We start from the raw sequence: 14,832 nt of genomic DNA on the forward strand, positions 1-14,832 counted from the left end.
CAGAGTCTCTTTAAATCAATACCAGTTTCCTGGCAGCCCTGCTGATCTTCTTGGTAGCAGTAATGTCTGAATCACACACCAGAAACAAGCATACAGCTAATCCAGTCATACTTAGTCAGAGCACCTGATTTGCTTGCTTGCTTATGGCCTATGGCTACAATTATTAAAGGCAGAGGATATGCAGGACAGTCAGGAAATGTGCATGGAACCTAAACTGAGAAGGATATGGATTTTTCATACCTATACCAGTTGCCTGACTCTCCTGTTGATCCTGTGCCTCTAATACTTTTAGCCACAGCCCCTCAACAAGCATGCAGATCAGGTGCTCTGACTGAAGTCAGACTGGATTAGCTGCATGTTTGTTTCTGGTGTGAGATTCAGCCACTACTGCAGCCAAAGATCAGCAGGACGGACAAGCAACTGGTATTGTTTAAAAAGGAAACATCCATATCCCTCTCAGTTTAGGTTCCCTTTAAAAAGAGGAGCCGTCAATCATACTATCTCAGAAAAAAACACGTTTAAGTAGACAAATACTTGCTCTACTCACATAATATAAGTATTGCACTGTCCACGTTTTGATTTTTAGTGATTTTTCTACAGTAAAAAAAAAAAAAAAAAAAAAAAAAAAAAAAAGAAAATCCTTAGCATTTCCCATTTTTATTGTGGCTATTTTGAAACCAATCCTGATGTCATTTCCTCCCTTAGGGCTGGTTCACATGGGCGTCTTCCCCGCAGTTACCGCCGGCGTTCGGGACTTGGCATTAAACGCTCCCATTCAAGTGAATGGGAGCGTTTGTACCAGGCTTCTACTGGCGTTTACGCGATGGGATCCCGATTTTCCCTGGCGTTCGAGGCAACCCTGGATGCTACATGTAGCATCCTGGGGCGGTTAACCGGCGCGGGTAATGTCCACCTATGGGGAAGAAAACCGCAGACCGCAACCGAAAGCCTGAACGTGTCACCGCCGCAGCACTGCCAAACGCGACGCCGCCGAAAGCTGGGCAGACGCCCATGTGAACCAGCCTTTACTCTCCTCTGCCTGATTGTGTATGCATTGCCCGTCCTTCATTATAGCGCATTGTCTCAGCATGAGAAAGATTGGCCAATCAGAGAGGAACAGTGGTGTGGGAGGGGAAAACAGGAGGGAAAGAGGCTTCAGCCAGTCAGGCTGTATTAGTCAAGTCTGAGAGGAAGTAGAGCAGCAAAAAAAGGACGACCCAGCATGCCCTGAAACTTCCTTTTTATGTACCAAATAAGAGTAAGTCTGGGCATACACGAATAGATTCTTCTTATCAACCGAGCCGCTGATGGCTCGATTGATAATCTCCGACAGGTCCGATTGCCCGCCAGATAGATTCCCCGGTCGATACCCGCAGGCTGACAATAGCTGAAAACGAGCGGAAGATAAGGAAGCGCCCGTGGGGACGAGCGGGAAACGATCCAGGCGCGCGCAGCGACGCGGCGGGAGTCAATCCGGCGGCTAATCGAGACGAAGAATCTATCCGTGGTAAACTGGGGAATGATCATTTATAAACAAGAAAACAAAAGTTTGCTGTCTTAAAACAGAAAGAATTTGCAATAATTCAGGTTGGAGTGAGCTTGAGATGTCCCCGTGCATCACTGCTGAATATATGCAAATTAACCATTGTTGCCCTTAGAAGCTAAACACACCTCCAGATCCGCTGGAATGCAATGATGTGTCATCTTGTTAATTTGTACAGAGCCATAATAAAATAGTAATTTTAACTTTTGGATCGCCTGGTTAGCATCCTTATTACTTGTTTACCAGATAAAAATAAAGGATTTTTGATTTTATGCCCGACATTTACACTTTAAAAGGAAATGAATTTCAACAACCATATGTCTCTCACCTCGGGAAGCCTGTTCATTTGTTAAAAAGGTGACATACAGAAAACTATAGAAACATTTCCTGTCCTCTACAGCCGATACACAAGTTAGGAACCAGCTGTCATATTGACAGATTTTGGCTATTGAGTTCCTAGGATTGTCCAGGCCTGGTAGACAGGCTATAGAGCCACTGATCTTTTGCGGTGTCTTGTGAAAGGTTAGTAAAGGACTTCCATCACATAAGTGAAGCATAGTCATCATCTGACATTGGTACTTTGGGCTTCCCAGCAACAACAGCGCTGCACGATTTACACTGTAAACGTTGCAAAGGGAATCTGTCTACACCTGCACAATTACCGTCACCAACAGGGATCCCTCCTCGGGTGACACTTCAGGGGCAGAGTTCTGTACACACGCGTTGCTAGCCAATGGTTTACAGAAGGAATGCTGCTAGTCCTACAGTTGTGAAATAAGCATGCATGGTCATGTGAAAACATATTGACAAGTGTCACTAAGGATGCATGATCCTATGATACAATAGACTGACAAGTGTTGCTTCACTCAAAACCAGGAGCTTAACGAAAATAAGTGAAAAATTAAACCCCCACTTCAGGCTTTTTACGCATATTGGGCTTAATTCGTGGTTATGTGCAATAATCACGCGCAGACCCGAAAATGCATGCGAAATTGGCCGTGATATGCGTTATCACGGTTTAGTGAATCAGGCCCATTGTGTGCAATATAGCATAACCTGAATTGCAATCCTGACATTTTTACATTGTACATAAACCATTTTGGCATTATTATTATTATTATTATTATTTTTTTTTTTTATCCAACTGAGTTTCCAATACTGAAATCCTTTGCCAATGTTAGAAGCTGCTTGGCTGGATTGATCAGTTCCTTCCAAACTCCTTTCCTTACTCCATCATCAACCACATTAGGTAGTCAGAGGTGTTCATGGGGGCATCCAGGGCTATGGAGTCAGTACAAAAAACATCGGACTCCTCCGTTTTTGAAACCACCGACTCCAGGTACCCAAAATGGCTCTGACGCCACAGCCCTGGGGGCACCAGCCAGCCTTTCCCTCTGAGCACAGAACTGATCATGTCCACCACCTATGTGCTACTGATCAGATTACCTCTTTGCAGCCAGCACTGCAGCTACAGTTGCACAGAGTTTAATTGTCAGTTCCTCCCTGTTGCATGTGTTATAAAGCACTGACCTTCCCCAGTTACAGAAATGTATTCTCTGGGTAAAGGTATATGTACAGAGATCTCTGGGTCATGTGACTGACATTTTCAAATCACAATGAAAATCTTGGAGAGGTGAACCATGTATAACAGGCAGATCCCAAGTGTCTAACAGCATTGTCAGGGACCACTGGGTCCAGTTATTCCTTCAGCAACACTGACTATAGATACAAGCTTTCTGCTTAGGCATTACTAACTATGCTAGAATTCTACCAGTGGTAATCACACAGCTCCTTCCCTCCAGGCTCTCTAGGGATTAAAAATAGTTTGGGTGGAGCGTGATGAATTGCATTACCTGCGTAATCATTACTTGCCCTAACCACCACTACACATTCATCAAGCTTCAGTATGTAGAAATCTTCAGCATATGATATGACGAGGTAACAGTAGATACATACAGCCAACTACAGGACTCCCATTAAACATGTTCATGTTTACATCATGTGATGGAAAAGCCTTTGGATGCACTGGTAAGGAATGGTACCCAGACCAGAAAATTGTGGGGGATTCATTGCAGTGCCCAGACTGATGCAAATCTAGATTCAGGTGGACTGATCTATTAGAGCTGGTTACAAGTATAACTTCCCTGGGGCTTCTTCCAGCATTCGGTAGCCCTTCAAGCCCTCACTGTCCTCCTGTTCAGTAGCTGTGCCAGTCCAAAAGCTGGCCAACTGAGCCAGTGATGTAGCTGGGAGTGTTCTGCACAAGCATAGAAAGCTCCCGGCCACGCCTACAGCTTTCAGAGGGGAGAGTTGCTGAATGGAGAGGACCAGAACTACAGCAAGGGACCAGAAGGACTTCGGGTGGCTAGAAGAAGCCCTAGGCAAGTTAAAGGGAAACTGAGAGGGATATGGGCGTTTCCTTTTAAACAATACCAGTTGCTTGGCAGTCCTGCTGTTTTCTTTGGCTGCAGTAGTAGCTGAATCACACACCTGAAACAAGCATGCAGCTAATCCAGTCTGACTTCAGTCACAGCACCTGATCTGCATGCTTGTTGAGGGGCTGTGGCTAAAAGTATTAGAGACACAGGATCAGCAGGCGATTCAGGCAACTGGTATTATTTTAAAAGGAAAAATACATATCCTCCTCGGTTTAGGTTCCCTTGAAATGGGGCACCAACGTTACACTTCAGGGGATCTGTAGCAAGAGGTCTATGGAGGCTGCCATATTCATTTCCTTTTAAACAATACCAGTTGCATGACTATTCTGCAGATTCTCTGCCTAACGCTTTTAGCCACAGACCCCGAACAAGCATGCAGCATATCAGGTGTTTCTGAGATTTGTTTCAGATCTGACAAGATTAGCTGCATGCTTGTTTCTGGCATTATTTAATCACTACTGCAACCAAAGAGACCTGCCAGGCAACTGGTATTGTGTAAAAGGAAATACATATGGCAGCCTCCATACACCTATCACTTCAGTTGTCCTTTAAGTAACTGGCCCATAATTTGCACAAGCATCCAGAGTCCATACTGCTTATCCTGTACAAAGCAGCGCTCATTTGTAATAACCCAAAACAAGCAGACTTCCCTGTAATATTACAATGGTGGCTGGATGGTTTAAGGGTTAAGGGCTCTGCCTCTGACACAGGAGACCAGGGTTCGAATCTCAGCTCTGCCTGTTCAGTAAGCCAGCACCTATTCAGTACTAGGAGACCTTTGGCAAGTCTCCCGAACACTGCTACTGCCTATAGAGCGCGTCCTAGTGGCTGCAGCTCTGGCGTTTTGAGTCCGCCAGGAGAAAAGCGCGATATAAATGTTCTGTGTTTGTTAATAAACTTATCAGTGTAACATGAATTGTAATAGGCTGTTGTAGCGTACTGCACTCTGATTTTCTGAATAACCACCAAACAGCTGGATGGATATGTCAGCCAATGACATACCTGACATACACTACTGATAATAGCGAATGCATTTCTGGAGGTGAAAGGGTGTCAGGACGCTGCTTGTGGTGTGTGTCACTGTCACGCAGCACACTGACGTCACCGCACGCACACACCTAATCTATGTCCTGGAAAGTTAACTATGCTTTTAACTGTCACACAAGCAGCAGTTAACCTCTGCACTGCCAGTCTCGCAGAATCTTAAAATAGAGCAAAAGGGACTAGTGACAATCCTCTGAGCTGTAATAACCCGAGATACTTCCTGTACACATCACCCAGCCCTTCTCGTATATCAGTCTACAGTGCTGGAATCCAAGCACTCATTGTCATTTCAATAAAACGCCTGAATAGTGTCTATAAAGTGTCCTTCACATAGAAAGGATCTAAAGGCCAGAAATTCAGTATGTGGCACTAACAGGCAAGACTGTGGAATGATAATGTCCAATGCATAGCAGAAAAGCACTGACAAAGATCTTATGTATGTAGATGTGCTGCAGCTATAATCCCCATACCTAACAACACACACAAAACACTTGTCACTCCCAGCAGCCTGCTGTACACACAATGTCCCTCTGTCTGCTGTAATCTGCCTGCTCCAAAGTCCAACAAGCAGACATTTCCTCCTCAGTGTGGCACGGTACCTTGCACAAGATGGTTCACCTAGCTGCACATATACAGATTTATATGGAAATACATGTTAGCTGCCAAGGCGCAATGAAACCTGCTGCTCCAATACCTCTATACAGGGAAATAATGAGAAAAACAAAAAATCTAAATGGTAGAGGTAATCCATGGCTAAAGGGCTATGTTGAAACAGGTTAATATGAAGGATCTAAAGGCTGAGTCAGTGATTCAATGTATGTCCAACAACCACCCCTCCCCCTCCAGTTACTGTTCAAGGCCCAATTGGTGTACAGAAGCATCTCTAGCCAGCAGACTAGCATTGTGTTCTTTTGCTTGCTGGGGAGTGTGAAAGCCTGTTTATGGTGTGGCGCCTGCTGGTATGGGAGGGATATGGAGGAGAACAATGGCCTCAGCCTGCGATTGAAGGAGATGATCCAGCAGTCTGCAGTTCTAGTCGGCTCTTCGGGGGTTCTGTACACATGCTAGGATATCTAGCGTGAATTTAAAGGGATCCTGAAGTGTGAGGCATATGGTGGCTGCCATAATTAATTCCTTGTAAAGCATACCAGTTGCCTGGCAGTCCTGACGATGTATTTGGCTGCGGTAATGTATGAATCACACACCTGAAACAAGCATGTAGCTAATCCAGTCAGACTTCAGTCAGAAACACACATGATCTGCTGCATGCTTGTTCAGAGTCTATAGATAAAAAGTATTAGGAGGCAGAGGATCAGCTGGACAGCCAGGCAACTAGTATTGTTAAAAAGGAAATAAATGTCAGCCTCCATATTCCTCTCATTTCAGGTTCCCTTTAAAGAGAACCCGAGGTGGGTTTGACAAATCATGTTAGGACACAGAGGCAAGTTGTGTATACAGTGACCAGCCTCTGTGTCCTTGCATTGCTCCTCCATTGGATTTAATGGTCCAATAATGCATCTATTGGAAATTTGTTCCTAGTGTGTGGCACACCTCAGATGGATTCCTGTCAGATTGGACTTGACAGGCATCTGACAGAAATCTGATGGTCGAATCTGCTGCAAATCTATAAGGGCTCATTTCCACTATTGCGGTGCGGAATCGCCTGGATTCCACCGCTGATGAAATCGCATGCGGATGCGATTCCCCATGCGTTTTTTGCCGCGAATTCACATAGGTGAGGGTATATGCGATTTTAACCAGGTCACTGCCTGTGTGAATTTACATTGTTACCTATGCGAATTCATGGCAAAAACGCATGGGGAAATCGCATGCGATTTCCCTATTAAATACATTGCATGCGATTCGCATGCATTCCACTCGCAGGCGAATTCTGCGGCTCTTTTGTGCCTTTTTTCACCGCTGAAAAAAAACGCACCTCAACAACGCTACAGTGGAAACAGGCCCATCCACTTGCATTACATGTGCGAATCCGCATGCGTTGGACGCATGCGGATTCACAATAGTGGAAACGAGCCCTAAGTGTATGGCCACCTTAAGTGATGCAAGGTAGCAGATGGTTTGCCACTTTGTGATCAATGGCTTGTCTGATCATGCTGCTATTGACCCATGTATCAGTAACTATAGCGTGAAATCACATAGATGGCAATTGCGGATTACGTTTTTGCATGGTCACTGTTCCTCTCTACAGTGTACATACATACAGTTGGCAAAGTTAAGGGGCCCATACTCTGGTCGATTTCAGCCGACCGACCAACCGATTCGATCAGCGATCGAGTCGCGGACGATTTCGATCGTTTTGACAGGAAGGAAAATTTCATTCTGAAATCTGTTGGAAATCTGTTCCTAGTGTGTGGAACACATCAGATAGATTCCTGTCAGATTCCGACTTGACAGGCATCTCACAGAAATCTGATGGTCGAATCTGATGCAAATCTATAAGTGTATGGCCACCTTCATAAAAAGTTTCCCCCAAGACTTCACAGTTTAGGTCATTGGATTCACTGCCCCATGTGTTGTATGCGATGGTTGTAACCGAAATGGATAAGTAACAGGCAGTGTGTTTTGACATTTAATACACTGATTTTTATTTATTTATTTATTTTTTTAATTAAATATTAGATTTGATAAAGACAAAATGGGATGAAAATCTCACGCTCAATGACTGTCGTTTGAAGGGACTCGATTAGTCGGAAGTAAATTTGGGAGCCTGAGTGCTGTATAGTCATGTTGCAAGGCCACAGCCTAGCAACACATGCTGTTGCTATGGACAGAGGTGCAGCTTCCAGGGCGTAGGGGAACACTACACTCACTCAAGATGATCCATAACTCTGGATCTTTCAGAGACATCACAGCTGATGTACAAATGGTAGATTCTCTGCCGACTCTGCCAGTGTAACCTAGCATGTATATGAGGCTTAAAACTAGGGTACGATCAAAGTATTTTTAAAGCAAACCTTAAAGTGAACCGAGCATCATTTTTAACACCAAGGGCAGCTCTATAGCAAATTAAAAATGCATTCTAAAAATGTGGATAAAAAAAATAAAAAAATTTTGACCTCATTTTTTTACATCTAAGGGTTAAAATAGCCACTTTGTCAGTCCATAAAGGAGCAGGAGATGGTGGAACACATAAGAAATCATCTCATTAGACTTAATTGACCACAAACAAACCCCCATTGTACTTCAAACAGAAAACATCAGTTACAGTTGAAGAATTTCACACCTAGCCTGGACAATGCTAGTTGTAAAACAGCAGGGGATGAGCTTCTGAACAATGGCAGCCCTTGCAGCTACTTGAAGCCAGAAGCTGCTTGGATCCCTTTAAGTGAGTAGGATAGGGAGGCAGACATTTACTTTTAAACAATGCAAATTGCCTGGCTGCCCTACTGATCCTCTGCCACTGAGGGCCCGTTTCCACTTGCACGGTTCCCGCGGAGTTTCCCCGCAGGTAAATCGTGCGGGGAAACTCTGCAATAGGGATCAATAGCACCACCGTCCGAATTGCTTGCGCTAGCGATTCTGCCGGTATCTCCATCCGAAATAGTGCGGGAGGCTGCGCATCCCATAGCCGTGCATGGCACCGCAGACCCAGAGGTGCAGACGCGTGCGGCTCAAATGGAAACGAGCCCTAAAGGTGCCCATACATCTAGCGATTTTGCTGTACGATCGACCATTTGATTCGATCATTTTATCGAATCGAGGAGAATCGAGAGGGAATCGAGTGTGTTCTAGAATTCCCAATCATTGAAAAGTGGCCAATTTCACGTCGAATCGACCAGCTTAGCTGATTGAGCAGGATGCAAGATATCGGTCAATCGTACAGAAATCAGCTGTTTACGCATCAATCGATTGACTCGATTTTTGCATTCAGAGCAAGGAGACAACATCAGTCAGATCGATTAGTGAAGGTGAAACGCATAGGAATCGATTGTAGCGTGTGGGTCACTAGTTGATCAACCATACTGAATTTGATCGCTTTGTAGATTGAATCAGAATCGCAAGATGTATGGCTACCTTAATACTTTCAGCCATAGCCCGACTGTATTAGCCACATGCTTGTTTCAGGTGTGCGATTCAAAAACTACTGATGCCCAAAAAGATGAGCAGGACAACAGACAAAGGTCTTTGATAGGAAATAAATATGGCAGACTCCATATGCCTCTCAGTTCAGGTATCCTTTAATATTCATATTGGTATAAAAAAGTACCCATAAATGCATCAATTTCCCCCTGACGTGGAAAACCAATTGATCGCCCTCCAATCACAATCTGATAGGACTGTGATCTTTTTTTTTCCCCTACCCACAGCACACTGATTTTAAACAGGTCATTAATGAAACATTTATCGAAGCACAGCATTGTTTGATGTAATGCAATGTTATGGCCCCATTCATTGCCCACCACACCCAAATCAACCTAAAGTTTCTATCCGGTCTGATCAATACTAGGCGTAAAAATCTATCGTACGTTGGTGAAGTATTTACTTTGTGGCAGAATCGATCAGTGATCTGGGAGTCAAACAGATTAGGCGCATGAGTAATTTTTAGTTTTTTCCCTGTGACTACTTCGGTGGGGGTGTGAGTAACCCCATTATACTTATTGCAGCCTATTTATATATAGTTTGTGTAGAGTGAGCGCAAAACCACTGATCACTTCAAGAGTGTATTTGTGTTTCCTGTGCAATTGATATATGATCTGAATTCAATGGAAATCTGACTAAATATTGAGTACTGCAATGTGGTAAACATGCAACATAAAGTAGATATTTTCTTCCTAATCTACTATAAATCCCAAAGTTTACAGCTAAAATGAATTGGAAATTACAAGTTTTAAGGGTGACCGTACATTACTTGATTTTTGGGTATTGATATATGGCTGCTTTGATCATAATGATCGAATCTGGCAGTGACTGAGACTGCAACATGGCCACCCGATCATTTTGATCTATTTTTTGTCCAAATCGGGTTAGGGATCTATCTCATGGTCGATCTGACCTTCCTTCAGTGTGTTGTATGGGAACCTTAATGCCTAGTACACACCATTCAATTTTCTGTAAGATTTACCTGCCAGATACTTTCCAACATGTTGGAAATTATCTAACCATCTATCTGCCTAGCAATTAGGCATTGTTCTACTCAGCGGGAGATAACCAGAAGACAGTGCACCAGAGATAATGACCAGTCTCTACCAGTACTTTGCAGAAAATAATCTAATTACAGAAAATTTTACAGAAAAAAATCTAACAGAAAAAAATTGTATGGTGTGTACTAGGCAACAGATCCCTCTATCTTCAAATCTGATTGGAGAGTGATCTATCTGATGGTCAATCGGGTGGCAATTGTTTAGTGTGTGGACACATCGTGTGTACAAACCTTTATGCTGGGCATATACGACTTGATTTTTCCGATCGATTCTCCCGCCCGATTAATCGCTCGATTCCACAGGCGATTCTCATCTTCTGCTCGGTTTTCGTATCTTTTTCCATTGTCCTCAATGCAGAATCGATCACAGAAACGATCGGGCGGGAGATCGGACATGTCGGAAATGATCTATCTAGCCATCTAAATGGCTCAGAATCGAGCCTTGTATTCCCAGCATAACACACTTCCAACACATGTCACTGCTTTGCAGGGGGGGATGAGTGGCATGCCGTCACACCCCGGGGTGGGGGAGCGTGCTAACAATGGGATCAGCGTCGCTGGGATTGAGTAGATCCGTCCAGCGGATCGCTTGTGGGTTGGGCGTTGGATGCCGGTGTAGTGAAAAATTTTGCTACCCATCATATTTTGCAACTTGCCATAGAGGACAGTGTATGACTGTGTAGGCGTGGCTCCTCTCTGTTAACACGCCTGTAATTTTTTGCAACCACAGATCCCATTGGGCTAGAAGAGGGATTGTTCCCTCCAGGGGGGGTTATTAGTTAAGCAAGAGGGGGGAGGGTTGTTCCCTGGGGGGGGGGGGGGGGTATTAGTTGAGGAAGAGGGGGGATTGTTCCCTCCAGGGGGGGTTATTAGTTGAGCAAGAGGGGAGGGTTCTGTGTGAGAGTAGGGTTTGGTTGGGTTGCATTTTCTGATACAGTTAGGTTAAAGTCAATGGTTAGGTTGCACTTTCTGATAGCTATACGTATAAATAAATGCAACCGGTTGCAAAATCTGATAAAGTTGCAAAAAATTTCACCACACCGTACCAACACCTGATCTTTGGCAGAGGCAGTGGTTATCAGTCAGGCGTGTGTACATGGCTTTTGACTTATAAACAGTAAACAAATCAGTCAAGTTTGCATTGTGTAGAAACAGTAATGAAAGGAGTTAATACTTAATTCAGAGGGTACTTCCTGCATAAACACACTCCAGCAGGGGCTTTATTTTATGGTTACCCCCTTTCAACACATCAATCACACGGAATCCTTATTCCAAGACCTGACTGGTTGCCCATAGCAACTGCTCCACTCCTCCCTGCATCTATAAACGGCAAATTGCCACCTTGTAAAGTGCTGCTGCTGTTCTGGGCGATACACATTACATATAATACACAGGGGCGTAGCAATAGGGGGTGCAGCGGTAGCAACCGCATCGGGGCCCTTGGGCCAGAGGGGCCCCGAAGGGCCCTCCCTCAACTACAGTATTAGCTCTCTATTGCTCCTGTGCTCATAATAATCACTTCTATAGATACTTTGAATAGTGGTAATCATTATCAGACTGTTCCCCATTCCCTTCCTTGCACCTCTGACTCTGTAGTTGAAATTGGCAGGTTTTGGTGCACCGTATCAATTGCTATGTATAGAGTGCTTGGGGGGCCCCATTGTAAAACTTGCATCGGGGCCCACAGCTCCTTAGCTACGCCACTGATAATACACATTAATATCCATCGTATGGTACATCACATAACGAGAGATACAGACAGGGAGACTCAGGCGTTATCATAAACTTCTGAGGAAACTTTTCCCACATGATTAACTTTCACAGCCTCCAAGTAAGGAGTGGAAAGTTCCCCCAGCTCCCTCCCACACCCCCCATAGTCCTCACCGGCCTCCTGTCCATGCTCGTCTCTGTAGATTCACGGCAGCTCCTCCGGTCTGTGAGCTCTCTGCTAACTCTTCCTGTTGTGAGGGAGTTGTGAAACTTCCTGTTCTCAGCTTTCCTCAGCCTTCTTCTCCCCGCCCTCTCAGCATGTCTGGAACGGGCAGGGGGAGGGCTGAGGAGCTCACCTTCCTCCAGGTAACTCTTCCAGCTCTCCTCCCACCAGACAGAAGCAGCTGACTGACCTGGAGGAATGCAGTCATGCTACATTACAGGGTTTCTGTTTTGTAAGGACTCTTTCAGACAGGCAGCTGAAGGAAGTGAATTCACTGCCTGTCAGCTGCTCTTGTGCATGGTCTCGGTGGTCAGCAGGCGCCCCTCATAGAGTCACAACTGTGGCCGCAGCCATGCTTATCTTGTGATCAAGCTTCCATACAAGTCCCTTTAAGCACTAGCACATATGAACTATACAGGTTCTGGGGCTACTCGCACATAATCAGTGCCTAAACTTATAGTGACCAGATTTTTCTTGGCTCAACCTGGGACGGAGGGGGGTGCTAGTGCGGCGTGTGAAGCATGCCGCGTGAAAAAAATGGGTGTGTCCATGACATGGTGTGGACGGAGCGAACTGTAATGTAACTCTGAGGCAGTGGGCTAGAGTTTCCTTCCAAAACACAGATAGGCAATGTTCCCCAAACACATAAGAAAGCAGTGTTCCCACAATGATGTGGTGAAATGGGAGATTTGCATCTTAGATGTCAGTCCATGACATGTCTATGTACTCTGTAGAAGATGCAAGTGCTACATAAATACATAATAATGATATGGCGGGACATTACACTTTGGCTATGGCTGGGATTAAATTGTTAGCTCTGCCAAGGACATGACTACATTCTCTAAAGTGCTGCCTTAGATGCCAGTGCTATATAAATACATAATAATATTGTAGGACTTTAGAATATGACTACAGTATAGTGGGATTGGATTATCTGCAAAATCTGCAGAAACTGTAAATGCTACAGTATTAGCATGCCATTTAATCATTTTGAGCCCCCCAAAAGCCAAATGCAGCAACAATAACCCCAAAAGCAAATGCAGTCTCTATGGCCATCAAATAATAACTGTAGCAACCTCTGACAAATGAAATGCAACTAGCTTTATCTCTGACCCATGAAATGCAGCAGAAAACGATTACTCCGTCTACGCAAACAGTACATGAGGCAAACATTACCTCATGCGGCCACAGAGTCTCTTGCCTGGTACACCTAGCGGCCAAAAGTGGGACATAACCTGGGACACATTGCAGCCTGGGACAGGGGACCCTGAACCTGGGACGTGTCCCAGGTAAAATGGGACGTCTGGTCAGTGTACTAAACTGCATCTAACTAGCCACAAGGCATGTATAATTTATATGTGCCGGTATTTAAAGGGATGATGTGGCAATCCAACTCTCATGGCCAACAGTAGCACTCTGCATTTGCTCAGTGCAGAAGGCATTGAACTGAGCAAGAACATAGCGGTCACAGTGCTCCAACTAAACGACCTACGCGTCAATTCTCCCTACATCCAGTGTTGCCAACTCCTCAGTAAGGAAAGTAGCTATTGGCTGTCCTAGAAGTCGCTGGATGATGTCATCACGTAATTTGCATAACAGCTCCGACCCCGCCCTAGATGACGTCATGACGTCAACAGAGTCTCCCAAGTCTCCAATAACAGGAGACAAAAAGTCACCAGATTTGTAGCTAGTAGCTTTTTTAAAAAACTGTCGCTAGAGGGGTGTCAAAAGTCGCTAAATATAGCGACAAAGTAGCTAAGTTGGCAACACTGCCTACATCTTCTACTGCGCGTGTGCATTACTAACCACGCCTACTCTGCGCATGCGCATTGAAAGCCCTGCATCTCCCTTGTCGACTCGTTTCTCCCTACATTTATGCGGAGAGGTTGATTAGGATGGCTAACTTTAAAAAGATGTGTGATAACAGCGAGGTAACCATCGTAGCTGTTTGGTGGGGTGTGGGAGATTAGCGTGCCTGAATGTGTCGCGCGCAGGGGGGTGTGAGGAGATCTGGATCTGCGGACTACGAAGCTTTTTGCTGTTTATATCAGTAGTGTACGTGTGGCTGGGGGTACCTGAATGTTGGTGGGGTATAGGTAGGAGATCTGCTGCTCCTCTCAGTAAAGTGTGCACCTAAATGATGGGGGGGGGGGTGTGATCAATGGACGTGTGTACACTGTGTGTGTGTGTGTATACACTGTGTGTGTGTGTGTGTGTGTGTGTACACTGTTTGTGTGTACGTACACTGTGTGTGTTTACGTAGACTGTGTGTGTGTGTGTGTGTACGTACATACACTGTGTGTGTGTGTGTACATACACTGTGTGTGTGTGTACGTACACTGTGTGTGTGTACACTGTGTGTGTGTACGTACACTGTGTGTGTGTGTGTACGTACATTGTGTGTGTGTGTATGTACAGTGTGTGTGTGTGTGTATGTACACTGTGTGTGTGTGTGCGTGTGCGTACACTGTGTGTGTGTGTGTGTGTGTGTGTGTGTGTGTGTGTGTGTGTATGTACAGTGTGTGTGTGTATGTACACTGTGTGTGTGTGTGTGCGTACACTGTGTGTGTACACTGTGTGTGTGTGTGCGTAAACTGTGTGTGTGTGTGTGTACACGTACATTGTGTGTGTGTGTGTGTGTGTACGTACATTGTGTGTGTGTGTGTACGTACACTGTGTGTGTGTGTGTGTGTGTACGCACACTGTGTGTGTG

General features: G+C 44.9%; 1 protein-coding gene across 1 annotated transcript in view; it reads right to left on the bottom strand.

Moving 5' to 3' along the window:
- The window catches only part of VAMP8 (vesicle associated membrane protein 8), a 53,873-nt gene extending 41,589 nt beyond the window's left edge, over positions 1-12,284 (bottom strand). Inside the window, exon 1 of the mRNA XM_068274873.1 lies at positions 12,071-12,284. Within this exon, the coding sequence (XP_068130974.1) occupies positions 12,071-12,085 (15 nt within the window). The 5' untranslated portion in view covers positions 12,086-12,284. The remainder of the gene's footprint in view (positions 1-12,070) is intronic.
- Between the last annotated feature and the right edge of the window lie 2,548 nt (positions 12,285-14,832).

This window comes from Hyperolius riggenbachi, chromosome 3 (genome assembly GCF_040937935.1).
Source record: "Hyperolius riggenbachi isolate aHypRig1 chromosome 3, aHypRig1.pri, whole genome shotgun sequence".
NCBI lineage: Eukaryota > Metazoa > Chordata > Amphibia > Anura > Hyperoliidae > Hyperolius > Hyperolius riggenbachi.